The sequence below is a fragment of the Macrotis lagotis genome, chromosome 4 (genome assembly GCF_037893015.1).
Source record: "Macrotis lagotis isolate mMagLag1 chromosome 4, bilby.v1.9.chrom.fasta, whole genome shotgun sequence".
Lineage (NCBI taxonomy): Eukaryota > Metazoa > Chordata > Mammalia > Peramelemorphia > Peramelidae > Macrotis > Macrotis lagotis.
In genome coordinates, this window is record NC_133661.1 from 61,552,812 (window position 1) to 61,580,693 (window position 27,882).

At 39.3% G+C, this 27,882-nt stretch overlaps 1 protein-coding gene across 2 annotated transcripts; it reads right to left on the minus strand.

Moving 5' to 3' along the window:
- Positions 1-27,134, minus strand: PLAC9 (placenta associated 9). 2 transcript variants are annotated; one of them, XM_074232953.1, is made up of 5 exons: positions 26,949-27,130; positions 5,369-5,469; positions 2,357-2,480; positions 1,134-1,239; positions 1-147 (listed from the first exon to the last, which is right to left on the minus strand). In XM_074232953.1, coding segments are annotated over exons 1-5 (387 nt in total). In that variant the 5' UTR covers positions 27,004-27,130; the 3' UTR covers positions 1-146. The 2 variants fall into 2 exon arrangements, with proteins under 2 accessions (XP_074089054.1, XP_074089055.1); XM_074232954.1 differs by lacking the exon at positions 1,134-1,239 and having other exon boundaries at positions 26,949-27,134.
- Positions 27,135-27,882: the final 748 nt, after the last annotated feature.

Below are 27,882 nucleotides of genomic sequence, written 5' to 3' on the forward strand. Positions count from 1 at the left end.
TCACAGTACAAGACACATTTATTACAGCATCAGCCTTTTCTAACACATGTCCAAGTGGATGAAAATAGCCACCTGAGGTGCATTATTCAAGAAGCTGTGGAGCCACTGCTGCCCTTAGCCCCAAGTCCTCTGGTCCTCAAAGGGATTCTGTAAGAAACAGGAGGTCTCATGGTTACTGGAAACAGCATCAGCACAGAAGGAAAAGGGTGGGGGTGGGGGATTGTCCACTTTCAAGGAGGGAGAGGTTCTTCTGTTGGGGAGGACCTCCTTCTAACTCCTGTTGTTGTGGGGCTTTGTCCCTAAAACTGGGTACTTTTCTTCCAATTAACCCCCTGGTCCTGTCTCCCACCAATCCCCAAATAGTGCCCTCTCCTCCTGGACCCAAACCTATTTATTTCCAGTATCAGAGACAAACTCTCCCAAGAAAGGACTCACAAAAAATTCACTCTAATATATAAGGTGCTAATGAGAAAGCTTCCCCTAAGGAAGGGTTTAGTTAAGGAGAAAAGAGAAAACAGGAGATAATCTGACATCTGAAAGAGAGAAAAGGGTCTGATGAGGAGGGGAAGTGACTACAAACCCATTGCCCACATCCCAAGTTTTTTTTTTTTTGTTTTTTTTTTTTTAGTTTAAGCAAGGCAATGGGGTTAAGTGACTTGCCCCAAGGTCACACAGCTAGGTGATTATTAAGTACCTGAGGCCGATTTGAATTCAGCTTCTCCTTACTCTGGTGCTCTATCCACTGCACCACCTAGCAGCTCCTCCCCAAGTTTGTTGAAGGTCTCATTCTACCCAGCCCTACTTTGTTCTCCTGTTCTGTATGGGGAACTCAGGCCTTTTTTCTTCAGGCACATTTGGGACCCTGAGCTGGCTAAGAGGAAGTTTAGAGTGGGAGGGTCAGAAGATCTTGTCTACCTGTTGACATAGGTAACTTCCTTTCCTTAGAAATTCCCCCAAACTCTTCTGGGAAATGTTATTGGGTGGACCTCTGGACTCCAGAGGAAAAGCAAGGTGCAGAAGGGGAGGGAGTTAAAGCTTCAGGAAATCAGGGAAGGGGGCGATGAGTGAAGATGACCAATTAGGAGGAGCCCCCAGATCACAGTACTGAGGAGCTCTCCCTCCTCAAGGCTTACCACATCTCCCCTCCCCCAGCATCCTCTTCCTTGTCTGCAGGGAGCTGCCCTGGCCCATCAGTGGAGCTGAAGAGTTGACAAGATTCAGTCATGTCTAATGTTCCTCCTATTGACAGTAGGAATGGGAATGTCTTAGTGCCTTCCCAGCCCTTGAGCGAAGGTTTCCAAAAGTAAAGGCAAAGAGAGGCAATTTGGTGGAGGGGGTACAGGCTGGGCTGTGACATCAAGAAACCCTGGGATAAAGTTCTGCTTGGGACCCTCTCAGACTAATAACTTACAAAAATGACACTATTTTGCATTTCTAAAAAGAAGTTTTATACCAGAGAATCTCCATTCCTACGAATCATAAAACCCAACCAAAACAGCCCCCCAAATATAGATATAGACCCAGTGTCTAAAACTATACGTGTGACATCAAGTGCACAAATGCTATATGTGTGGTAGTTTAGTGTGGGATGCATATATATAATCCCCTCTGTAAAATAGGTGTGGAACACATGAATAGAAGTTGGTGAATTTATCATTCCATAGGCCATGCACTCATGTCATGTGTATTACATGTGCTTGTGTATATGTGCACACATGGTAAAATCTACTCAAGTTTTGCTCCCACCCTTCTTCCCTAGTTTAGGACCCTCCTCCAGAGACCAACTGTGAGCATTCTGGCTTCCACCCATCAACACCCCCAAAGATCTCACATTCTAAGAAACATATTTCATCTGATCTTGTTTTTGTCTTTTGATATTCATCCCTACTGGGAATGAGAAGGAAGAAGAAGAATGCTGATCAACCATCCTGTACCTTTGATCTTTAGCCTTGTCTGCAACCTCTCTACCCTTTATTCTCCCATTCAAAGACCCCTGACCACGTTACTTCCTTATTCCTACTTCTGGAGGCGTCTAGGTGAGCTGGACTCAAAAGAAATCAAATTCAAATTCTGCCTCAAATTCTTACTAGTTGAGTGCACATCACTTAACCTTAGTTTGCCTCAGTTTACTCAACTGTAAAATGGAACTAATAATAATACTTACCTTTGGGTAACTCAAAGGAAACATGTGATACTCAACTTAATAAACCTCCCCATTCCAAATATTCATGTGGACTATTTGTGCCTGACCTGGGGAAGAATTGACTCATTCATTGTCCATTGGAACTGTGCTTGGGCCAAAAATGGGAAGCTAAGCTGAAGCCAGGACACCTGGTGTCATGTTGGAGATACCCACCATCTCCAAAGAAGTCCTCAGCAGAGCTCCCAGGAACTGTAGGAAATTGCTGTCCTATCCCATTCATCAGGTTAAGCAGGCTCTTTACTTCAGTCTCTAGGTGTTCCACAGTCTTGTCCAGGGTCTGGTAAGGAGAAACATCAGAGCACAGGATAGAAAAGACAGAGCTCAGCTCAGAAACAGATGTATCAAGACCAGATTCTGTAATCTGGGGTCAGGACTGAGTCTGGATTAGACTAACTACTATATACCCTTGTTGGATTTCATCATATTGAGCTATTTGGAGGGTCAAGACCATGATGTAATTGGTGGAACCAAAACTATATTATAAAGAGATGTCTCATATTAGTAGCATGTATCCTATGTAGCTCAGTAATATCATGTAACATATCGATCCTACTTCTCTGGCAGCTAGGTGGCTTAGTAGATAGAACATTGAATTGGGACTGGAGTCAGAAAAATTCATCTTCCTTGAGTTCAGATCTGGTCTAGACACTTATTATCTGGGCAAGTCACTTAACCAGTTTCCTCTTCTGTAAAATAAGTTGAAGAAGGAAATGGCAATTCACTCTAGTATCTTTGCCAAGAGAGCCCAAAATGGGGTGATAAAGAATTGGACATAACTTAAACAATGGAACAACCACCATGGTGTCTGGTATAGAGTAGGTGCTCTATGAATGTTGATTTCCAGTTTTTCAGTGTCTCAGAGTCCCCCCCCCTTTTTAGGGGTGATCTTTTAACAAGATTTTTATAGAAAGGTAAAAATAACCAGTGGATTCTGGTTTTGCACATACATTCTTGATATACAGTGAATGCAGATCTCCCTCCCTTCTTTGAAGAGGTGGGACATCATGGATATGAGCATATGCTATCAGATGTCCTTATTGGGATGGCTGGTTTGTCTGGGCTACTTTTTCCCATATTTGTATATAAGGAAAGATTTATTGGGTAAGGAAGGATATTTTCAGAAATGATGTCAAAAGTTATCAATAATTATTAGATAAATAGTTAACAAGAAAATAGGTGCTGGTTCCATTCTTCCAAAAAAAGTCCCAAGATGCTGGCTCCCATTACTTTTGTCATGCTTCCCTCTAGTGGTCTTCTTGGAAAAGAATGAGAGTTTGTAAAGTTTGCTTCCATTAAGAAAAACAGCATTGTATTTTATTATTGTTCTCTATAAGAAATCATGAGGGACAGGAATAGCCTGGAAAGACTTGTGTGAACTGATGCTGAGTGAAGTAAGAAAAACCAGAATGTCACACACACACACTAATAACAACATGGGGTGACAATCATTTTAGCAGGACAATGCTAAAGGATTTATGATGGAAAATACCATCCAAATCCAGAGAAGGATCTGTGGAGTCTAAATGAAGACCAAAGCTTACTGTCTTCAATTTTTAAAAGGTGTCTTATATATTATTTTTTTCTCTCTAATTTTCCTCCATTTCGATTTGATTCTCCTCTCACAATATGATTAATATGGATCTATGTTTAACATAGTTATACATGTATTCTCTATATTAAATCAAAGCAGGGTGAGGGGAAAGGGAGAGAGGAAGAAAAATATGAAACTCAAAAAGTTAGAAAATATGATTGTTGAAAATTATCTTTCTATGTAGTTGGAAAAATAAAATATTTAAAAGAAAAAAAATGGTGTGTGTGTGTGTGTGTGTGTGTGTGTGTGTGTGTGTGTGTGTGTTCTGTTTTTTTTTTTGGTGGTGTTAAGTGATTTAACCAAAGTCACACAGTTTAATAAATATCAAGTTTCTGAGGAAGATTTGAACTCAGATACTCCTTACTCCTGGACTAGTGATCTATCCACGGTGATACCTAACTTCCCTTTTTATAAACTCTTTTTATAAGATATTTATCAAACAAAGATGTGTGTGTGTGTGTGTGTGTGTGTGTGTGTGTGTGTGTGTGGCACATTGACCATTTTAGAAACAATTATCTGGGTTTGTTGGGTCTTCCTCTAAGAAGAAGAATCATGATGATGATGATAATCAATCATATGGTCACTAGGAGAAGCAGTGTGATGCAGAGAGCAGTCCTCCAAGTCAGGATGGCAGGAGTTCAGTTACCAACTCAGATACATTCTTGGGGGAGTTGCTGAAGTTTTCAGAGCTCCAGAGAATTCTGAATTTTCAATTTGCATTAGGAGAGGAAATTTCCTTAAGGAGAAACTCCCAGGACTGATGAATTTACAGGTCTAGACTAATAATGATAAGCTATTATTATTAGTATTATTATTATTATTAGTATTATTATTCTTATTCTTTGATATTATCACTATACAATTCAACCAAGAATGAATACCTACTATGTGCTTAACGCTATTAGGTACTAGGGATATGAAGATAAAAATTAAAACTACCAAGAGGCAGTAGGATGCTGTGGAAAGAATACTGGAGACAGAGGACCTGAGTTTGAATTCCAGCCTAGCCATTTATTACTCATAATGCCTTGGACAAGTCCCTCCATCTCTTTGATTCTTTGCTTCTTCATGTATAAAATGAAGATGGTGGACTGGATGACCTTTAAGGTTCCTTCCAGTTCTCAGCCTATGATCTTGTGATCTTTGACTTCTGGTCAACAGCAGAACTTCTCTTCTGTTCATGAGCAAACCACCCATCATAGGAGCCAGCATTGGTCCCCCTAACTGGAATGTCTTTCTTGATCCTCAAACCTACTCATCCTTTAAGGCCCACTTCCTCTAGGTGACTCTTCCAGTCCACAGTGACCTTTGGTTTTTTTTGACACCACAAGGCAGACTGGTCTACAATTTAGGACTTGATTCTCTGTTGCCTTATATTGTTTTCTCATCACTTCACATTCATTAGTCTTGTTTCCCACAGATGGAAGAGTCTTACATTTCCTTATTTTTCTCAGCTGTTGGCATAGAGCATACTAGGCTAAATTTGAGCCTCTCCATCTCTTCCGCCATCCTCATAGCTGCTGGTACCTGAGTCGTCTCCCCATCTCTCCCACCCCATCCCTCAGCTCCCATACCTCTTCCACAAGGTCTAGGCGATTGTGGAGAGCTTTGTGTTCATCACACCACTTCATCCACTTGTCTGCATTCCCAGGTGAAGACCTGAATGGTTGTGCACCTGTAGGAAATACAAACTTGGTTTAAGGCTGGACTTCATTCACCTGACTATCAACCTCCTTATAAGCCCTGACAGCAAGACAAAGAAAGTGGTGGTTTTTGAAGTGAGGGAAGAACAAAGTAAATAAATATGTATATACTCTGGCATCTTTATATTCCTACTATCATTCAGGCTCAACTCATGACCCATATCCTTCTTGAAGCTAAGTCCAAGACTCCTTTTAACCCAAGGAGACTGAATGAGTCTCCTTTCTCAGAAGTCCTATGTACTTAGAATAATCATATTCTATATGAAACTTTAAGGCTTAATGAATCACTTTTACTTACATTATCTCCTTCAATCCTCATAAGAATCAGTAAAGCAGGTCCTATTATCACCCCTCATTCACAAATTAGGAACCTGAAGCTGAGAACAGTGACTTGTGCACAGGTACACAGTAAGAACTGGAGAAGACATTTGAACCCCAATTTCCCACCTCCAATCCCAGCCCTCTAACCTTTAAATGATGTCAGCTGCCTACTTAAGTCAACGTCACATGATTTTTCGACTGATCATGGATTATGTTGTACTATTCTTATTTCATGTGTAGAGAGTTCAGAAGAAAAGGTATTGCTGGTTGTTGCTGAGGATGTAATAAAAGTGTTGATAGAATTCTATGACCAGTTGCTATTTACACAGAACAGGCTTTTAGAATTCTTTAACAATTGCTATTTAGCATAAAACCTAGGGACTGCTGGGAAGAGTACTTTTCCTTAATTGTGACTTTTAATTCCTTTTCTGTTTAAGGAAATGGAGACCTTGGGTCCACCTGAAAACATTAGGGGACCATTGAGCTAACAGTTTATTTCAGAGTGATATGTAAGAAGCTGAAACATTTCACCTATCTGATCCCCAGACCTCCCATCATCCCATCATCCCATCTCTCTCTTTGCCACCCTTCTAAACCTACTCTGCTCTCATCATCATCTCCAATCCATTTACCCCTCAAATCATTTCTTAAGCTACTGCCTCTGCTCTTTTACTTTCTTCCCTTTCTGATCTCCACTATATAATTAGCCAATTCAATGCCACACTGTCCTCTACACAACCTCTTTTTCTGTTTCTGTTTATCCCTTGTCAAAGCTCAGCTCTGGATTACTCTCACTATCCTCAATACTCCTCTGCTTTTATTCACATGCTACTGAAGGAAGCCACTCTGAAGAAGGTCACAACTGTGCCAATATGATGATGATGTTTGTCCATCCAACTTCAACAGGGTCATCCATAGCAAGGGAACACAGAGCAGGACAGTGTTAAGTAATGCAGGTAGATGAGGTAGAAGTGAGCAGGTAGAAGTGAGCAGAACAAAGGTACCAAAGGGATATCTTCTACTGAAGCTTCTCTTCACATCAATCTGTCAAAGAGCTAAAATGATTTTTTCCTAAAGAGCATATTTAACCATGTCCCCTCCCTACTCAAAAATCAAATGACTTAATTTAAAAAAATTAAGTCCCAACTAGGCAGCCAGTTCTATGCAAAGCACTGGGGATACACTAAAAAAAGAAAAAGTAAAAAGAAAACAATCCATGCCCTCAGGGAGCTTACAATCAGACCTAGGAAGACAATATACATAGGAAAGTTGGAAAAGGACATCAGAGGATTCCATCAAGGGGCACATCTTGTTCTAGGAAGTTGTAGCCAACCAAAGTTACAACTGGAAAGTCAAAATGAGTTATAAAGTTCAGGCTCTGCTCTCTATAAAGCTTTGGGTGAGATTTAATATTCCCCCCTTAGCTTTCCAACCAAAGGGGAGAGGAGGTTGAGGGATCAAATCTATTACTCTAATTAATCTTTAACTATCTTTACAACTTGGTTCCATCCTAACTTTCTGTCCTTATCAATTATTCCCCTTATGATGATGATGTTTGTTCTTCATTCCCAGAGAAGAGAATGACATCAGGGGAAGTCTTATCATGACAAGCACATAAACTGGATTTGAATGACCCCAGGGCTGTGCTTGGTCAACAGTCTTACTTTCTCCTACAGAGGCATATGGGTCCATCCAGTGGCCAGATATGGATCAGAATGACTGGAGATGGCCCTGGATGTGAGGCAATCAAGTTTAAGTGACTTGCCCAAGGTCACACGGCTAGTAAGCATCAAATCAGTGTATGAGGCTAAATTTAAACTCAGGTCCTCCTGATTTCAGGGTTGCACTCTCCCCACTGGTCCATCTAGCTGCCTGTTCCCCTTATCCCCTTTTAGACCCTTACACACTTGCACACTCCAGTCCTACTGATCTACTTACCATTCCTTGCACATTCTATCTCTCATGTGTCTTTGCACTGACTCTCGTGTCTAGTGATAGAACTTCCTCATCTTTTATAATTTGAGCTCTGCTTCCAGAGTCAGCTAGTGTTTCCACTTACAAGAGTTATGTCCTAACACCTCCAGCTGCTCACCCCTTCTTCCCAGTCATCATGTCTCTATTTGGTATATATTTTGGTATACCTTTCTGTGGGCATGCCTTCTTGATGGCAAGGTACTGAGTTCCCTTTGTCTTCATATCCCTAGAGCTTACCATAAAGTCTGACACACAGTGAGTGCTTACTCAAAACTTATTGATTCATTGAATCTTTTCTTCTTTTTTTTAGGTTTTTCCAAGGCAAATGGGGTTAAGTGGCTCACCCAAGGCCACACAGCTATGGAATTATTAAGTATCTGAGGCTGGATTTGAACTCAGGTCCTGCTGACTCCAGGGCCAGTGCTCTATCCACTGCACCACTTAGCCACCCCCATTGAATCTCTTAATGTAATCCCAAATTATGTTAACTCAGTGATGGATTGTGACTTTAGAGGATTGATTGGGAGACATGCTTCCTAACATCTTGGCAGGTTATAAATCAGTGAGACATATAAGTCAATGAGCCAATATATTGATTATTTTCCTTGGCTTTTCATATTTGTTTACAAGAGAAAATTCCGAAGGAAAATGCTAAGTGTTAGAGGGGATGCTGGAAAAATTGGAACACTAATGTACTATTGTTGGAGTTAAACTGATCGAATCATTCTGGAGAGCAATTTGGAACAATACCCAACAGGTTATAAAATAGCCCATTCCTTTAATCCATCAATACCACTAGGTTTGCATCCAAAAAAAAAGAGGGGGAAGAAAGAGAGAGAGAGAGAGAGAGAGAGAGAGAGAGAGAGAGAGAGAGAGAGAGAGAGAGAGAGAGAGAGAGAGAGAGAGAGAATGGCTGAACAAGTTATGATATATGATTGCAATGGAATACTATTGTGCTGTTAGAAATGATGACCAGGCTGATTTCAGAAAAACCTGGAAAGATTTACATAGTGAAGTAAGTAGAACACACAATAGCAGCAATTTTGTATGATGATCAACGGAAAATGACTTAGTTATTCTCAGCAGTACAATAATCCTAGACAAGGACTCAGGGTGAAAAATGCTATTCACATTCAGAAAAAGAACTGATAGACTGGAAGCAGATCTATTTTTTTTTCTTTTGGTCTATGCCTTCTTTCAATGTGAATAATATGGAAATATGTTTTACATGATTACATATGCATGACCTATATCAAAATGCATACTGTTTCAGGGAAGCAGAAGAAAATTTGAAACTCAAAAATTTTTTTAAATGTTAAAAATTTTGTTTACACCCAATTGATCAATGATCAAACGAGATGGAAAGGCAATTCTTAGAGGAAGAAATTGGAGCTCTCTGTAGTCCTACAAAAAAATTGCTCTGAATCATTATCGATTAGAAAATTACAAATTTAAACATCTCTGAGGAACCACATCACATCTCTCAGATTGGCCAATATGACTAGAAAAGAAAATGATCAGTATTGGAGGGAATATAGGAAATCTGGGATACTAATGCATTGTTGGTGGAGCTGTACAGTTTGGAATTATGCCCAAAAGGCAATAAAAATGTGCATCTCCTTTGATCCAGCAATACCTCTACTGGGTCTGTATCCTGAAGAGATCATGAAAAGGGGTAAAAATCCCACTAATACAAAAATATTCATGGCTGTTCTTTTTTGGAGTGGCAATGAATTGGAAATTGAGGGGATGCCCATCAGTTGGGGAATGGCTAAATAATTTGTGGTATATGTACTATGGTTCTATAAGAAATCATGAGGGATAGAATTTCAGAAAAACCTGGAAAGACTTTCATGAATTGATGCTGAGGGAAATAAGCAGAACCAGAAGAACATTATACACACTAACAACAATGTTGGGCTGTGATCAACCCTGATGGACTTGTTCATTTCAGCAGTACAATAATCAAAGATAATTTTAAAAGTTTTATAATGGAAAATACCATCCATATCCAGAGAAGGAATTGTGGAGTTTAAATAAAGACCGAAGTTTATTATCTTCAATTTTTAAAAGTTGTCTTATGTATTGTCACTTTTTTCTCTCTATTGTTTTCTTTCATTTGTATGATTCTTCTCTCACAACATAATCAGTATGGATTTATTGTTTAGTTTGGTTGTAAATGTAGAGCCGCTATTAGATTGCTTTCTGTCAGGGGGGGATGGAGGAGGGAAGGGAGGGAGGGAAAGAATGTAAAACTCAAAACCTTGCAAAAAAAGATGGGTTAAAAACTACTGTTGCATGTAGTTGGAAACAAATAAAATATTTTAAAAATAAATAATAATTTGTGTATAAAAAGAAAAGAGCAACAACAAAGCATTTTAAAAGAAAAAAGATAACTTTTTAAATATCGTCACCTTATATCTCTAGGGTGATTAATATTTGCCAGAATTTTCACATCCATTATCTCATTAGATCTTATCCAGGAAGTTTAGCAAATTATTCTCATTTGACAGATAAGGAACTTGAGACACTGAGTGACTTGCCTCATATCTCACAGTGGTTGAGCCAGGTCTAGAACACATATCTCTTCATTTGCTGCCATTCATTATACCCTTCTATGGAACCCTTAACTTTTGCCCAAGTAAGCCCTGAAATGGAGAGGGCAAGCTATATCCTAAAGGGCTATCAATGTTGCCTTTATTGTTGTTCAGTCATTCCAGTCATGTTTGACAATTTGTGAGTTGGACTTAGCTTTAGCGTTTATAAAATACTTCCCCAAAAGTCTCAAGAATCAACTTCAACTATTACATGTACTAGGAAAATGATTACCATCAATTATTTGTCACTCTAGACCTTGGTAATGTTGGTAAAATAAGATCCAAGTATTAACCATTTCTAGGAGTAGCAAGGTGGTACAATGGATAGAGCACCAGACCTGAAGTCAAGAAGATCCGAGTTCAAATCCAACCTCAGACATTAGCTATGTACCACTGAGCAACTCACTTACCCTGTTTTCCTCAGTTTCCTCATCTGTAAAATGAACTAGAGAAGAAAATGGCAAACCACTCCAGTATCTTTTGCCAAGAAAATCCAAATCGGGTCACAGAGTCAGACATGGTCAAAATGACTGAGCAACAATTCTTATCCCCTTACCTTGCCACAAACTATAATAAGTGTTGTTACCTAAGGTTTTAAGGTTTGCAAAGTGTTTTTAAATAGATACTCTCACTAGTTATGAAGGGCCTTAGAGATGAGTTTTCATTTGAACCAACCTGCCCCAAAGCAACTTTTGTTAACTGTCTGCCCCTCTGCCCATGACCGTTTACATTCCAAGATGTTCCACTTGTATATTAATGATTCTGAACCTGAATACAACTTTGAATATCAGCTAACTCATCCCATTCATTTGACTCAGGTTCCCTGAGCCCAAGGGACCTTAGGAGTCAGTTCAGGGGCTTATGATTAAATTTTCAGTGTGAACATTTAAGCCTTAGAAAACTGCAAATATGAGAAATCAAACCTTGATTCATTGATTCTCTAGACATAAGAAATTATTAATAATGCAAATTAAACTTAAAAGCATCTATTGTCATTTTGGGGGGCACAGTCAGTGATTAAAGAATTTTTAATAAACCCCAGCCTAGCCCTACCATGCTAGAGACTATTTTATTTTATTTTTTTCCTTGCTGGCACTTTCATATCTATCAATCTCTGATTCTCCCAACACTCCTGTGAGAGGATGCAATACAACAAATTTTAAAAAAATCTTTACTACCTCTCACACACTGACCATACATTCCCTTGAGAAGTTTTCATTCTATCAATAGATAGAATATAGAGGAAGATACTGAAATAGAAGATAATTTGAGGAGGGAGAAAGATAAGTGGAAGATTGAGGAAAGCTTCCTTTGGAGGTGACACTTGAAGTGAACCTTGGAGAGACTTCAAAATTCTTATGGATTGGTGCTGAGGAAAAAAAAGCACATTCCAGATATTTGGCCCAGCCTGTGCCAAGGAATGAGGGCAGGAGATGGAATGCAGAGTTCAGGGAACTGAATTGGCAAATAGACTAGTTTAGCTGAAATGTGGAATGCCTGAGGGAGAAGGATGCAGTATAAATCTGAGAAGGTAATCTACAGTTAGGTTATGGAAGATTTCACATACAAAACTGTTTTATTTTATCCTGAAGGCAGATCATGGTCCCCAGTAATGCTTGCTCTGATTGACATAGTTGAAAAAAGATGATGGACAACTACCATCCTTCATCACCTTGCCCTATTCCCTCCCTTTCCAGGATCTCTGTCTCCATACAAGTCTCAGACTTCTCAGGCCTGGGCTCTGCAGGTACAGAACATCACCATGCCCAAGGGGACACTTCCCTCTTATCAATCAGGGACCTAAGTTAATTCATTCTATAGCAATAGTAAAATTCAGTTTGACCTTGATAATCAGAGTCTGCAAGATTAATAGATACATATCTTTGAATGCTTAAGAAAAGCTCATTGACATTCCATTTTTACAAATGATGAAACTGTATCTTAGGGAAGTAGGTGACCTGCCCAAGATCATTAGAAACCAGAACCCAGTTCTTGCATACTCAGGTATACTGGTTGTGTGTCCCTGGACAAGCCAACTAACCTTCAAGAGCTCTAAGTAAACTCTCTAAGGTTCTAAGTTGTTGGTAAATGGAATATCATTACTGAAGCTTGTTATACTAAACAGTAAAATCACAGATGTGGTATCACTTGAACCTTGAAAAACCTTCATATGTGAAGGGAAGAGACTCAGCAGAACCAGATTTCAAACTACATTACACATAACTGTATAAAGGTATTCAAATACACACACACACACACACACACACACACACACACACACAAACACACAGACACGTCTATTACTAGAATAAAAACTCTATTTGTAAGAGGTGGTAGCCATGAAAACAATCTGGTACTGGCTGTGAAAGTGGTAAATCAGTGGAATGGATTGGGTACACAATACTTAGTAGTACATGGCCATAGTAATCTAGAATTTGGTAAACCCAAAGATCCAAGCCTTGGAGACAAGAACTCATCTTTTGACAAAAATTGCTGGGGAAATTGGAAAACGATTTGGAAAAAAGTAGGCACTGACTAGCATCTCACACTGAATGCCAAAATAAGATCAAAAAAGATTCATGATTTATATATAAAAGGTGCTATCATAAATTAGGGGAGTGTAGAAAATTTGATCTGTCAGATTTATGGCTAGGGAAGAGGTTATGGCCAGATAAAAGATAAAGAGGATCATTGGATAATTTTGGTTACATGAAATTAAAAATGAATTAAATGAAATTACAGTGAAGCCAAAATTAGGAGGAAAATAGGAAACTGGGGGAAAAAATTTTACAGCAAGTTTTTTCATAAAGACCTTGGTTCTCAAATATATAGAGAACTAAGTCAAATTTATAATAGTAAAAGTCATTCCACAATTGATAAATGGTCAAAATATATAAACAAGAATTTTTCAGAAGAAATCAAAATTATCTATAATATTTTTAAAATTATCTAAAATGTTATTGATCAGAGAAATGCAAATTAAAACAACTCTGAGATACTATCTTTTATCTATCATATTGGCTAACATGGTAGAAAAAGGAAAATGACAAATGCTAGAGAGGAGATGGAAATATTGAGACTTATAACCTGTTGGTGGAATTCTGAGCTATTTAGAACTATACCTAAGGGGTTCTAAAACTGTGCTTGCCCTTGTCCTAGCAATACCACTATTAGGTTTATACTCCAAAGAGAGCAAAGAAAAAAGGAAAAGATCCTATATGCACATAAATATAACAGCTCTTTTTATGATGGCAAAGAATTGGAAATTGAGGGATGCCCATCATTTGGAAAATGGCTAAGCAAAAGGTGGTATATGATTGGAATGGAATACTATTTAGTTTATTGTGCTGTAAGAAATAGTGAAGGGAGGGGCAGCTAGGTGGTACAATGGATAGAGGACCAGTCCTGGAGTCAGGAGAACCTGAATTCAAATTTGGCTTCAGACACTTAATAATTACCCAACTGTGTGACCTTGGGCAAGTCACTTAACCCCATTGTCTTGCAAAAACCCCCCCCCCCAATACTGAAGGGGATGGTTTCAGCAAATTCTGCAAAGACTCATATGAATAGATGCAGAATGAAGTGAGTAGAATGAAGACATCACTGTACACAGTAAAAAGTAATATTGTAATGAAGATCAACTGTGAAAGATTTAGCTACTCTGATTACTACAATGATCTAAGATGATTCATTCCAAAGGACTCATGATGAAAAATGCTATTCACCTCCAGAGACAGAAGTGATGAACTCTGAATACAGAGTGAAACATGCTCTTTTAACTTTTTCTTGGTTTTTAGTTTTAGTTGTTTTTTTTTTTCTGCAGCATGGTCATTATGGAAATATGATTTTCCTGATTTCACATTTGCAACAGGTAGCATAGTTTTTGCTTTTTCAGTGGGTGCAGGAGGGTTTTATGAGAGGAAGAGAATTTGGAACTCAACATATTTTAAAAAGTGAATGTTGAAGAGCAATGACTCTATTGCCTGTAAGACAAAAATAAAAATTTCTTATGTGGCATCTTAGGACTTCTGCAATCTGATTCTAACCACACTTCATCCTTACACTACTCCCCTTTATGTATTTTATATCCCATTCATCTTTGTGCAGGCCCATGAGTTTCCTGGATTTGGATTACATTCTCTTCTTTTCTCATCCTCTTAGAGTTCCCATCTTCTTTCAAGGCTCAGCTCAGATGTTTCATCATTCCTGAACCTCCTCCCTTCCACCAAGCACTGTCCCTTTCCTACATTCACATCCTCCTTCCACTTACCTAGTATTTGTGTGTGCGTATGTGTTTCTCTCTAGGAGAATGCAAACTCCTGGAAGGCAGAGCTATATGTTTTCTCTTTGACTCACTTGCACATAGTAGTGAATACCTGCTTCTCAGACTGTCGGTTGAATCCCTCTGGAAGCAGCCTGGGGTTTAGAAAGAGTTGGGGATGAGAGAGAAAGGGACAGGGAAGAGGAAAGGACAAATAGTCCTCGACTTCTGTGACATAACTAGTTGTGGCTCATTCCCATAAATTCCCTAGCTTGCCAGTGTTTCTCTAATCAATGAGCTCAGAGGAAGGAGAGGCCTTCTAACAATAACTTGGTCTCTTCCAGTTCCTAGCCCAAACCCAGGCCCAGCATAGATAGGAGTGTTGGCTGCAAATTGCTTCTAGCATCTGGCTTGGATAGATCTCTCCCCTCACCCCATCCCCTCCAGCCTTTCCAACACCTCATCCAACTCTCACAAGGCCCCCATGACCCTAGGAGATCTGGATGACTCACTGATGAAGGGGACTAGGAGCAAGATGAAACAACAACAAAAAAGACCAGAATTGGGACAACTCATTTTTCCTGGACCTATGCTCCCATTCCTCCTTGCTTTTCTCCCTCCTTCCATTTTCTCATCCCCTGCTCCCCCCCCAAGGGGCAAAGAATGAAACAAACATGCCAAGTAGGGGTTTGAGTTTAAGTTGTGTTTGACCCCTTCAGCTTACCAAAAACACCCTGTTTATAGCACTTACATCCCTCTCAAGGGGAAAAGTTGTGGCTAAAGAGCCTCTTTCCACATACTAACATCATTAATCCCTCAGCTCCAAATGTTCTTTATCCTTTTTAAAACACAACATGTTCACATATATCATCTTGTTGGGAATGGAAGGAGGGGATGGAATAGGAAAGAAGGGGTTGGAAGGGAGGGGAGGAAAGCAGAGAAAAGGGAAGGGAAGGGCTAGTGAAAGGAGAGGAAAGGGTGAGTAAGGGAAGGAATGGAAAGAAGAGGGAAGGGAGGGGAAGGAATGGAAGGGGAGAAGAGGGAAAAAGGAACCTACATAAATACTTCATATTATTATTATTATTATCATGCTATCTCCAGCTATATTGCCAGAAGAAAACTTTGGACCAGAATTCTTTGCCTCCAGAGTCAGGGCTTCTTTATTCTTAAATTCAGCTAAGATTTAGAATAAATCACATGAACCTAGATTTAGAATAAGAAGAGACCTTATCAGTTGTCTAGTTCAATCTTATATTTTACAAATGGGGAGACTGAAGCCCAGAGAGATTAAGGTCATACATTGGAATTTGAACTGAAGTCCTCAGCCCACATTCAGCACCAGGTTGTCTCCCCAGGGAGGTTTCCAAAAATAGTATATCCAGCATCCCTGATTCCCTGGCTGCCTTTAGTGAAGATGTAATATAAGTGAACTCAAGGTTGCCAGGATTCCCTAAGGATGGTGCAGGTTCAGTTATGCTGGGAAATAGTAGCCTGTCCTTGTTGCTGATGTCTCCCACCTCTCTGACTCCCAACCCTGGACATCAGTCTAAGAAAGACAAGGAGAGTGACAAAGGGAATGGGAGAAGGATGTTGCAGTGGAGTAGGGGAAGGTGTGGAAGCTGTCATCTCCTTTGACTCTGGGATGGGGCAGGAATGGGCCAACTGAGATCTAAGGTAGAGGCAGCAGATGGGCCTAGAGGGCCCAGCAGATCTCTAGAAGCAGGATGTGATTTCCAGGGTATCAAAGAAAGAGGGAATGAAAGAAGGAAGGGAAGGGAGGGAGGAAGAAAGAAAAGGGAACAAGAGAAGGAAGGAAGGAAGGAAGGAAGGAAGGAAAAATATTGCTTATTATTTGCCAAGCACTGAATTACTACAGATCAAGACTATCTCTGCCCTCAGGGAGTTTACATTTTTTTTTTTTTTTTAGATTTTTGCAAGGCAAATGGGGTTAAAGTGGCTTGCCCAAGGCCACACAGCTAGGTAATTATTAAGTGTCTGAGACCAGATTTGAACCCAGGTACTCCTGACTCCAAGGCCGGTGCTTTATCCACTATGCCACCTAGCCGCCCCAAGAGTTTACATTTTAATAGAAAGACACCATATATAAGGGTAATGGTAGCCAAAAGATTTTTTTTTGTGACCAAAGTGGATAGAATATTAGATTTGAAGATCTGAGTTCAAATCTAGCCTCAGACACATCATATCCCTGTGACCTTGTCCATATCACTTAACTTCAGTTCCCTTATCCATAAAAATGGGAATGATAATCAGAGCACCTGGGTCCCAGGGTAGTTGTGGGGATAAATTGAAGTGGCATATACAGAATTTTTGTCAACTATAAATGGTGTCTATTATTATCTCATCTACTCTTGCCCAAAACAACAGTATTTTTGATTTATTCATAGATCCCAGAGCCAGAGGTGGAAAGGATAGATAAAAGTCTCATATCTAAGCTTTGTAGGAAATTGATTCAAATTTATTAGAACAAGAGCCATTCTCCAAAAGATCAATGACCAAAGAATATTAACAAGCAATTCTTAGAGGAAGAAATTCAAATTATGATAAACATGAAAAAATGATCCAATTAAGAAAAACAAAAATCAAAATAATTCTGAGATTTTACCTCCTACCTTGAAAAGGAGGATTTAAAAAAGTAAAATCACAGGTTTTGGAGGGGCTAAAAAAAATAGGCAATCTTAATATACTGTTGGTAGAGTTATAAATTAGTACAGCCATTCTAGAAGGCAATTTGGAATTGTGCTCCAAAAGTCACTAAACTATGCATAATCATACCACTATTAGGTCTATGCCCTGAAGGAATCAATGAAAGAAGAAAAGGACTCAAATGTAATGACAGAGAACTAGAAACTATGAAATGCCCATCAACAGGGGAAAGGTTGAACCAATTATGACATATGAATGTAGTGGAATACTATTGGACTGTAAGAAATGACTAAAGTGATATTTTCAGAGAAACTTGGTAATACCAAGGGAAAAAACTATCCCTTCTCTCAGAGAGCTGTAATTCTGCTGAAGAAGACATATACATTGGGCAGGCTAGGTGGCGTTGGGGTGGCAAGGTGGTACAGTGGATAGAGAACCAGCCTTGGAGTCAGGAGGACCTGAGTTCAAATATGACCTCAGACACTTAATAATTACCTAGCTGTGTGGCCTTGGGCAAGCCACTTAACCCCATTGCCTTGCAAAAACCTAAAAAAAAAAAAGACACATATATATGTAAATATATATATACCAAATAAATAGATACAAACTAATTAGAAACTAGGGGGTCAAGAAAAGGGTCATACAGAAGATGTTCCATATGAATCTTGAAATTAGGAAAGGTGTAAGCATTCTGATCTGAGCATTCATGATTCCAGAGAACCAGTAATGAAACATGGTACCCATGACAGAAATGTAAGGACTTTGAGTGTGGAATATGTTCATGTAAAAGAACAATATATTTGTATATTGTTTTGTATATAATACATATAAGTCCATGTATTGATGAATGTGAATTCACACATGTGCATGCAGTTATTGAAGGAATTAATTTAACTTGACTATGAATATTTGTTATAAAATTTTTCCTTTTCTTTTTTCCCAATGGGTGAGGAATAGGGAAAAGAGAAAATAGATTTTTGTTCATTTTTAAAAAGAGACAGTTAAGACAGGGCTGCTCCAGATGTGAAATGTTACATACACATTCAGATGAGGTAACTGCATTCTTGTCTTTGCTTTGTTACAAGAGACATCTCACAAAGTGAGGGGGAAAAACTGTAAATATAATGTGAAAAAAAGCAATAAAATAGCTTTAAAAAATGAGAAATTAGAGCTTCTCTGATGCAAAGTTGAGGGGGTGATGCATAGCAGACATTAGGGACAGCCAATGGGTGGAAGATGGTGTACCATATGTGAAGAACCCAGGGGAAACCAGGGAAATTCATTACAAAATTCAGAATTAGGGTTGGAGGTCAGTATCTGCCCTTGGTCAGACTAAGAGAAAGGGGTCTTAGTCTCTTTCTAAATGATTGGCATAGTACTTAAGTCACTGGACTTCAAATAGAGATGACAGTTGCTGACAAGCATAGAGCTCCTTCCTGTCCCAACTGACTTCAGCCAAAGCTGTCTCACTCTTATTTTCCTCTTCCCTTCCAGTTTCCTGGCCATTTGAGAAACTGCCTATTCTGGGCCCCATAGGCTGATTTCTTGGTTTCACACGTCTTGCCAGACATTCAGATTGGATAGATGCCATGGGTGGGGCACCCTTGTTGTTTTGGCAAAAGGGAGGGAATGAGGCATGACTGCAGCCTCCCATCATTCTCTCATCGGCTACATCCTGTTAAAGAAACCGATTTCTACTCCCGCTCTCTTTTGCTTGTTGGACAAACTCTCCCTGGGATGGGAGACCTTAGTTCAAACAGAAAGAATCCACTCTGACTTTCCCAGTATCATCTCCTGTCAGCAAAAAATACACTCTAGTAAGTCCCCTTAGTTGTTGTTTATGATTAGTCATGTCCAACACTCTGTGACCCCCATTTGGGGGTTTTCTTGGCAAAGATACCAGAGTGGTTTGTTGTTTCCTTCTCTGGCTCATTTTACGGGAGAGGAAACTGAGGCAAACAGAATTGAATGACTTACTCAGGACCACACAGCTAATGAGTATCTGAGGCCAGTCTTGCTGACTTTAGGCTCAACATTCTATCCACTGTGCCACCTTGAGTCCCCCAAGTTGCCTTTAACAAAGAATTAAATTATCCTCCAACAAAAGAAATGCTTTTTAAAATCCTATATAAACACCTGTATAAATACCAAAGAATTTCAAAATGTTGATCCTTGTGTACTTGGGAACTTTGAGGTACATTTAAATCATTAAAGAAAAATTCACTAATAGTCATACTTCATATGCGTCTAGTACTTCTGTGCATATTTTATCATTTGATACTATAGATATCTAGAACATTAGAATTAAAGAGGAAGAAGAACTGGACAGAACCTTAGAGATGGCCCAAGTCACCCTATCCAAGCTACATCCCTGTTTATAACAGGAGTATAGGCAAAGGTAGGACATTTCATGGATGAGCAACTTCAGACTTATTTTTTGATTTTTAAAGGCAAACAATAGAGCAGTCAGCGATCAGGGAAATTATTTTTAATTCATCTAACCAAAGAAACAGCACCTTAACTAAATTTAAGCCAATGCTTATGCTTACCATGATATTTTTAGTTTAAAGCTAGAGTATCATATAATTAAAAGAAAAGAAGGGGCGGCCAGGTGGCGCAGTGGATAGAGCACTGGCCCTGGAGTCAGGAGTACCTGAGTTCAAATCTGGCCTCAGACACTTAATAATTACCTAGCTGTGTGGCCTTGGGCAAGCCACTTAACCCCATTGCCTTGCCAAAAAAAAAAAAAAAAAAACTTAAAAAAAAGAAAAGAGAAAGGCTCATTTTTTAAGACTTTTGGTGGTTCCTGATTGTCTCACTTTTGCACATGACAAACTGAGACCTGTACTGGTTAAGGGAATTGGCCAAGATCACACAGCTAAAAAAGTAATAAAATCAGGTCTTGGACCCAGATCTCCCAGTTACAAGTACCAAAAACTTTTCCCTGGATTCACCTGCCTTAGAATAAATTCAGTATAATTGTAGTTCAATGATTAAGCATAATATCAGATAAGATTTAAATATATATATGTATGTATGTATACATATGCATATATATATAGTGCTTTGCATATCTTTAAAACATATAGTTATAAGTTTTTTAACAATAATTCACATACATTCATATTGCTTTTAAAAGTCTATAATGCATTTTCTTTTTTTTTTAGTTGTTTGTTTTAATTTTTACAAGGCAATGGGGTTAAGTGGCTTGCCCAAGGCCGCACAGCTAGGTAATTATTAAGTATCTGAGGCGAGATTTGAACTCAAATACTCCTGACTCCAGGGCTGGTGCTCTATCTACTGCACTACCTAGCTGCCCCCATGCATTTCTTTTTTTAAAAGAATCTTTTTTGTATGTGAATACATATATTTTATGTCTCTATTTAGCATACATGTATTGATATATATACATATATATATATATATATGTATGCCATTAAGTATATAAATGCATTCTATGTGTCCCATAGAAAGTATGTATGTGAATGTACATTATACATTTCTTCCTTCCAGCCTAATTGCTTCCAAACAGAACCAAAAATTGTAAAAGAGTCTGTGAGGAGGATACCTACTTCTGGAGTCTACAGGTCTGCAACCACTGGCTAGTTCTGATTTTCCACAAATGAAATCATCATTTGGCAGCTGAATATCCTGAAAAGAGTGCCAGACTTAGACCCAAGAGACCTGAGCTCAAACCTTAGCTCTGATGTTTACTAGGTAATCTTGGATTAGTCACTTAACCTCACTGTGATTCTATTTGCTCAGCTCTAAAAATGGGGATCATTATAGTTAAGCAGTCTTCCTCACAGAGCTATAGAAGGACAAGTTCTATATAAATTTGAAAGAGATGTCAACAGCTCAGCACTTTTTTTGGTAGCCACAAAAATGAAAACAAAGTAGACCTCCACCATGTAAGGAATGATTAAATATGTAAACATCATGGAATACTATTGCTCCATTTGGAAAGAGGAAGAATTCAGAGAAGCATGAGAAGATTTATATGAACTGATGAAGGATGAAATTAGTAGAACTAGAAAACTAACATATACAAAGTTAATAGGGAGGGGAAACCTGTTATTTTTAAAACTCTACTTAGGTTATTTAAATCAGCTATAAATTAATTTTAAACATATATCATTTAAATTTAAAATTTTAATTTAATGAGAAGGACCACAATTGAATTCAAAGAAGAGTTTCTTAAATACCACTCTTTCCCTCCTTTATTCTATACAGAGGTTGGGACTATGGGTATAGGACATTATCAGACTGGTCAGTTTTAATGAGCCTTTTTTTTCTTTCCTTTTTCTTCATTGTTATAATAGATGTAGAGATGTAGTATGGGATAGTTTAAGAAGTCTTAGGTATGAGTTTCACCTCTGACACATACTGATTGTGATCCTGGGCAGGAGATTTGCTCACTCACTCAACTCTGAATATATAAATTACAAAATGAATGCCAACCTCCCTTGGTAAAGGGCATTTCCTCACCAGGAAGCTCCCTATATCAATGAAGTCCTTGGTCCAATCCATATCCTTCTACAAGAGAAGGCTGCCTTGGGAAAGACAAGGAAAGGGATATATTCAAAAGTATAGGTTAAATAAAGATTTTATATATATGTTATATATATTATATATAATATATATGTGTGTGTATTACATGTCTGTAAATATGTATATCTGTGAAAATTTTAAACTTGAAAAAAATGTGTTTAGAATTATTGCTCTTGGCTTAAAAAAAAAAGAAATGATCAAATTTCCAACCTCTAGAACCTTTCTGTAGTTCAAGGGAGACCAGATGAAAAATATCACTCCACACTGAAGCTATTTGGGTTCTCATTAAGTACCTTTTCCCTTTGAGCCCCTCCTCCTTCAATGTTTTAGGGGCCATGGTGTCCCATGGAATAGGAATTATTATTATTATTATTATTATTATTATTATTATTAACCTACTCCTCAAATTCTTCTACACTGCAAATTAGTACATGGTCTTCATAAGTTACTGTGATCAGAATAATTAATCCCCTGGTAACCAAACCACTGTTGATGAGCTCTGATCATAGCTTGCTGCTCCACAACCAAAAAGTCAATAATAGTCTCCTGCCAGGATGGAATGGGAACCCTTTCTGGCTTGCCAGAACTTGTGTTTTCCTGGCTAGACTTCCCTGGCCCCTATATGGCTTCCATAACATGATGTGGCACCAGAGTAGGGTTTTAGGAGACTTCAAAAGAAATGGAAGCCACATCCTGATGGGAAGCAGACCCCAAGTCACATCCCAGAGACTGAGAACTTTTCCATCAAAAACATAAACTCCTACAGGGTCAGGAATTGGAAAGTTGACACAGTCTACAAGGGACCTTAATCATCATGCTTGTCATCATCATCATCATCATCATAGATAGCATTTACAAATGGCTTAAAGATTTGCAAAGTGATTTACATTCAGTTTCTCATTTGATCTTCACATATTCAGGACCATCTCCAGTCATCCTGATTCATATCTGGCCACTGGATCCAATTGGCTCTGGAGGAGGCTGGTGGCTTAGCACAGCCCCCCTCACTTAGATTCAATTCATGTGCTTGTCATGGCATCACCTCCTTGATGTCATATCTTCTTTGAGAATGAAGGACAAACATTATCATCACGATCCTCACAACAACCCTTTGAGGTGGCGACTATTACTATCCCCATTTTACAGATGAAGAAGCTGATGATGAAAAATGGTTAAATGACTAGAGGTCTTTGTGGACTGCAAGATCCTGACTGTTAGACCTTTCTCTGCCATGACCCCAAGAATATCTTCCCCTTTTCTTTTCAGTTTCCTTTCCAATGTTCTCTCCCATTAGATCATAAGCTCCTTCTGGGCTAGGATTATTTTTTCCCCCAGGCTTAGATCATAATAAGTGCTTCTCTTATTAAATGCTTATTGATTTGATTTGTTGACTGTGTGAACTTGTGCATACCACTAAATTTCTCTGGTCTGTAATCTCATCAGTAAAATATTGGACTAGATACCTTGGAGGTCCTCTCCAGCTCTAAGGCTATGAGCCTATGATTTCTTTTTTTTATTTTTTTAGGTTTTTGCAAGGCAAATGGGGTTAAGTGGCTTGCCCAAGGCCACACAGCTAGGTAATTATTAAGTGTCTGAGACCGGATTTGAACCCAGGTACTCCTGACTCCAAGGCCGGTACTTTATCCACTACACCACCTAGCTGCCCCCAAACCTATGATTTTTGCGCATCTACTGGGTACCAGAGTCAGTGAAGTATTTATTAACCACCTATTATTTGCTTAGTAAGTTAAGCTTTGAGGATACAAGAAGAGACAAAAGACAGTCCCTGCTCTCAAGTAATTCAAAATCTAATAGGGAGGAACAGCATGAAAAAAAACCCCAACTATGTACAAACAAGCTATATACAGGAAATAACAGAAGGAAGGTACTAGAATTAAGAGGAGTTGAACAAGGCTTCCTGCAGAAAGTGGGATTTTAGTTGGGAATTGAAGGCAGCTAGCAAGCAGAGATGAGGAGGGAGAGTATTCCAAGCATGTGGGAAAGCCAGAGAAAATGCTCAGTCCAGAGACAATGTTTTCTTTGAAGCAAAACAAAGAGGTCAGGATGGAGGAGTAAATTATTTAGAGGTTTCTCTCCGAGCTTGTTTCTCTAATTTCTTACCAGCAACAACTGAGTTTGAATAATAGGAGGACTTTATTATCAAAGCCTTACTCGAATATCCTATCAGGGTCAGAGAAGTTTTAAAGGGTTTTACTTTGTATAGATATTGGACAAAATAAAGTCCAAACCCAGGTTATAAACTGTGGACCCAAAGAGTATCAAGAGTATGTAACCTAGGGGCACCTAGCTGGCACAATGGATAGAGTACCGGCCCTGGAGTCAGGAGGACCTGAGTTCAAACTGGTCTCAGACACTTGGCAAATCACTTATCCCCTTTGCCTTAAATAATTTTTTTTTTAAAAAGAGTAAATAACCTAAATCAGTCAGATGGAAAGCATGTGTTACTTCTTTGCTATTACAAGAGAGGCAAGAGAGCCAGTTGGACTAGTAAAAATCATCATCTGGGTCCAAGTCACAGTTTAAAACAACTGAGATTCTGGGGAGGCAGCTGGATTCTGGGTGACTAATATAACATCTCTGGGGAGAAAATGGGTTCTGTGTTTGGGATGGAATCCAAATGAGTGAAACATCAGGCTTAATGATTCCTTGATGAAGTCTTACATTTTCTGTCCTTCCCATTTGAACAGAAGTTCATTGAGAGCAGGGATCATTGCATTTTTGAATTTGCATTCTGATTGCCTACCACAAAGCTTGTAACATTGGCACATATGTTGTTTATTGATCCATTGGCTGATCATGGGTGAGATTGACCCATGCAGCGAAGACAAAATGTCAGAATTGTAGAATCTCAAGAATCAGAAGGAATCTGATATAAGCCCAATCTAAAGCACAAATCTCTATTAAAATATCCCTGACAGATGAGACTAGCATTTCCAGTGTGGCTCAGAGGGTTTTAGTCAACAGGTAATTACTTCCCTTGGCAGCCTGTTCTATTTTTAGATAAATGTAAAATATGGCAACTAATTGCCTTCATAACTATGAGTTGATGAAGATAGTTTGACAGTTGAACCCTTCCCATTTAAATATAATAATAATGATAGCCAACATTTATATAGTGCCAACCATGTGAGCTTTATATACAACATCTCATTTGAAATAGGAGCTTTTAATGGACTCTAAGCTCAATGGGAGAAAGTAGTTTGATAAGACAGCCAAAAACATAAATGTGATCTGGAGCTGCATTTGTAGGAGTGCATCTTCCAGGAAAAGGAAAGTGGGCATCCTACCATCTTCTGCTCTGTCTGGATGCTATGATTAAAAAGGTCGTTGTTAAGCTAGGGCATGTCTAGAGAAGCATGACCAGGATGGTGAAGGATCAGCTATAAAGATCAGCTAAAAGAACTAGACATGTTTAGAATGGAGATGAGAAGACTCAGAGAGACCTAATTGTTTTTGAAAAGCTATTTTTGGAAAAGAGAGGAGATTCTTTCCATCTGGCCCCAGAACTAGAAGCAATGAATGAATATTGCAAAGAAGCCAGTTTACATCTGATATCAAGAGAAACTTCTTAACAATCTCAGCTGCCCCCAGATTGTATGGCTACCTCAATAGGTAGCGAGTCCCCTCTCCTTGATAGTCAGAAAACTGAGGCTTGGTGACTGACCATTTGTTAGGTATCTTTTGATGAGAATTCTTTTATGTAAGAATTGACCTAGGGGACTGGCCACTGAGGTGTCTTCTAAAGCCCAAGTTCTGGAAATCTCTCTTTTATATATGGCTCTGAGGTTGGCAATGAGCATTCTCTCTCTCTCTGTCTGTCTGTATGTATGTATACACAGCCAGACATATATGCATATTTATGTTTAAAGATGTGATATATTACATGTAATAAAATTACAGGTGTGTTATCTATATAATATATTATGGAGTTATAATATAGGTATACTGACAATGTGTGTATATACCTACATACTTACATATGTATTTGAATATGAGTTTATGTATCTGTATATATGTGTGTGTATATATGTGTCTCCCATTTGACCCTGACAACCATTCTGTGAAAATAACACTATAGATATTAGCTCTATTTTCAGATGATAAAATTGAGGTTGAGACTCACAAATTGAGTTAAGACTCAAAAACAGTCTGACAGGCTGAAAGATTTTGGTATTGGAATGAATTACACAAGATGAAATTTAATTGGAAAAATCATAAAATACATGAGTTCAAAAATGTCACCTTCACAAGTACAAAAATCAGAGGAGGAATAATGAGACTCCACTTGGTTTGTAAAGATCTGAGGGTTTTAGTGAGCTACTCGCTTAATAGGGATCACCGGTGTGGTATGACAACCAAAAGGAGGCTGTGTTCAAAGAGGTTCAATGTCCAGGTCCAACGCATTGGCTCTTCACCATCCACTTTAGTCAGCCCACATCTCCCATCCTTTCTGGGTACCACAAATTCAGAAGAACACTGAGGGGCAGAATAGCATTCAGAGGAGAGCAAAAAGGAGAGTAACATGGCTGCAGGCATGGGGAGTGGGTTGGTGATTTACAAAGGCCATTTTCCCTTTGGGGACTCCAAATGAATGTTTGGAACCATGACATGCTATGAAAGTCTAGATTTAGAGACCAGAGAACCCTCTGGTTCAAGGCTCTCATTTTACAGTTGAGGAAACTAAGGACCACAGATAGAGTTAAACGCTTTGTCTAGGGGTTGCCCAGGAAAGAGTTAGAATTTGAATGCAGCCCCTCTTTTTCCATTGCATCACTACCAGCTATGGTACAAGGCAGCCTCCAGCAAGCTCCCAATTTCTGTACTGTAGTTACATTTCAAAACAGACTCAAAGTTTGGGGTTCCCCCAAGCTGGCTCCTCTCTCTCTCTCTCTCTCTCACACACACACACACACACACACACACACAGAGTTCAAAATGAGCCCATTTTCCAAACCATCTGTGAGAACTGCTTCTCCCCAGCACACCACCCCTCCCCGGGCCCTTCCTCCTCAGGGTTCCCTTTCCACACCCAGCCCAGCCTCCCCAAATTGAGCCCACTCACCAGAGAGGCTCCCCTGGAGCAGGAAGGCCAACGGTAGAGCCCAGATGAAGAGCATGATTTCCCAGCCTTCCCTATCCAGCTCTCACTCCCCAATGCAGGGGTGCGCCCCTGTCAGAGAGGCGCAGGAAACCCTCCCCCTTCCAGTTGGGAATCTCCACCTCCTCCTCCTCCCTGGGCTTCGACGAAGAGGTTGAGCCAGAGCCCCACGACCCAGCCAACCCTGGGCTGTGGGTCTGTTCCTCCTCCTTTCCTTGTTCCCGCACGCACGAACACATCCACACATTCATACACGCCCTTTCAGTTCCAGAGAGGCAGGCTGCCTGTCAGAGAGCCAAAGCTGCTAAAACTTGGAAGGTTTTTGTCCATCTGGACCCAGTCTGAGTGATACTGAGCAACCTCAAAGAGAACGGGGTCCCCTGGCTGAGCCAGTTGTGTGAGTGGGGTGACAGTGACACTTCTAGATATTTTCTAAGGCAGCATTTTCTCCCTTTCACTTAAAAAGCAGTTTAACTTTCTAACCTCAAGGCATTGCTCCTCCAGATCTTAAAAAACACTCTCTCAATTAATTCAAAATAACTTAACTTCTTTGCTGACTCCAACTCACTCACTTCAGCGTTCAAAGGTCTCTCTACTGATGGGACAATTTAAATAGATGTGTCTGATCTCCCCTGTCAGGTAAGAACCGTTACATGTCATCCACCATCCCAGGGAAACTCTCTGGGACTTCAGAAGCATTCCATCCAGGATTATTTGCAGGAGAGAGGAATTCATAAAGCAACCAAACTGGAAGGGATCTTAGATATCTTCTAGTCTGCCTTTCTTATTTTACAAAAGAAGAAAATGAACTCTAGCTATGGGAAGCATCTATTACTCATAGGAATTTTGTTTTGCTTTCTGTCTTTTGAAATTCCCGTGAACCCAGGAATGATTGAGA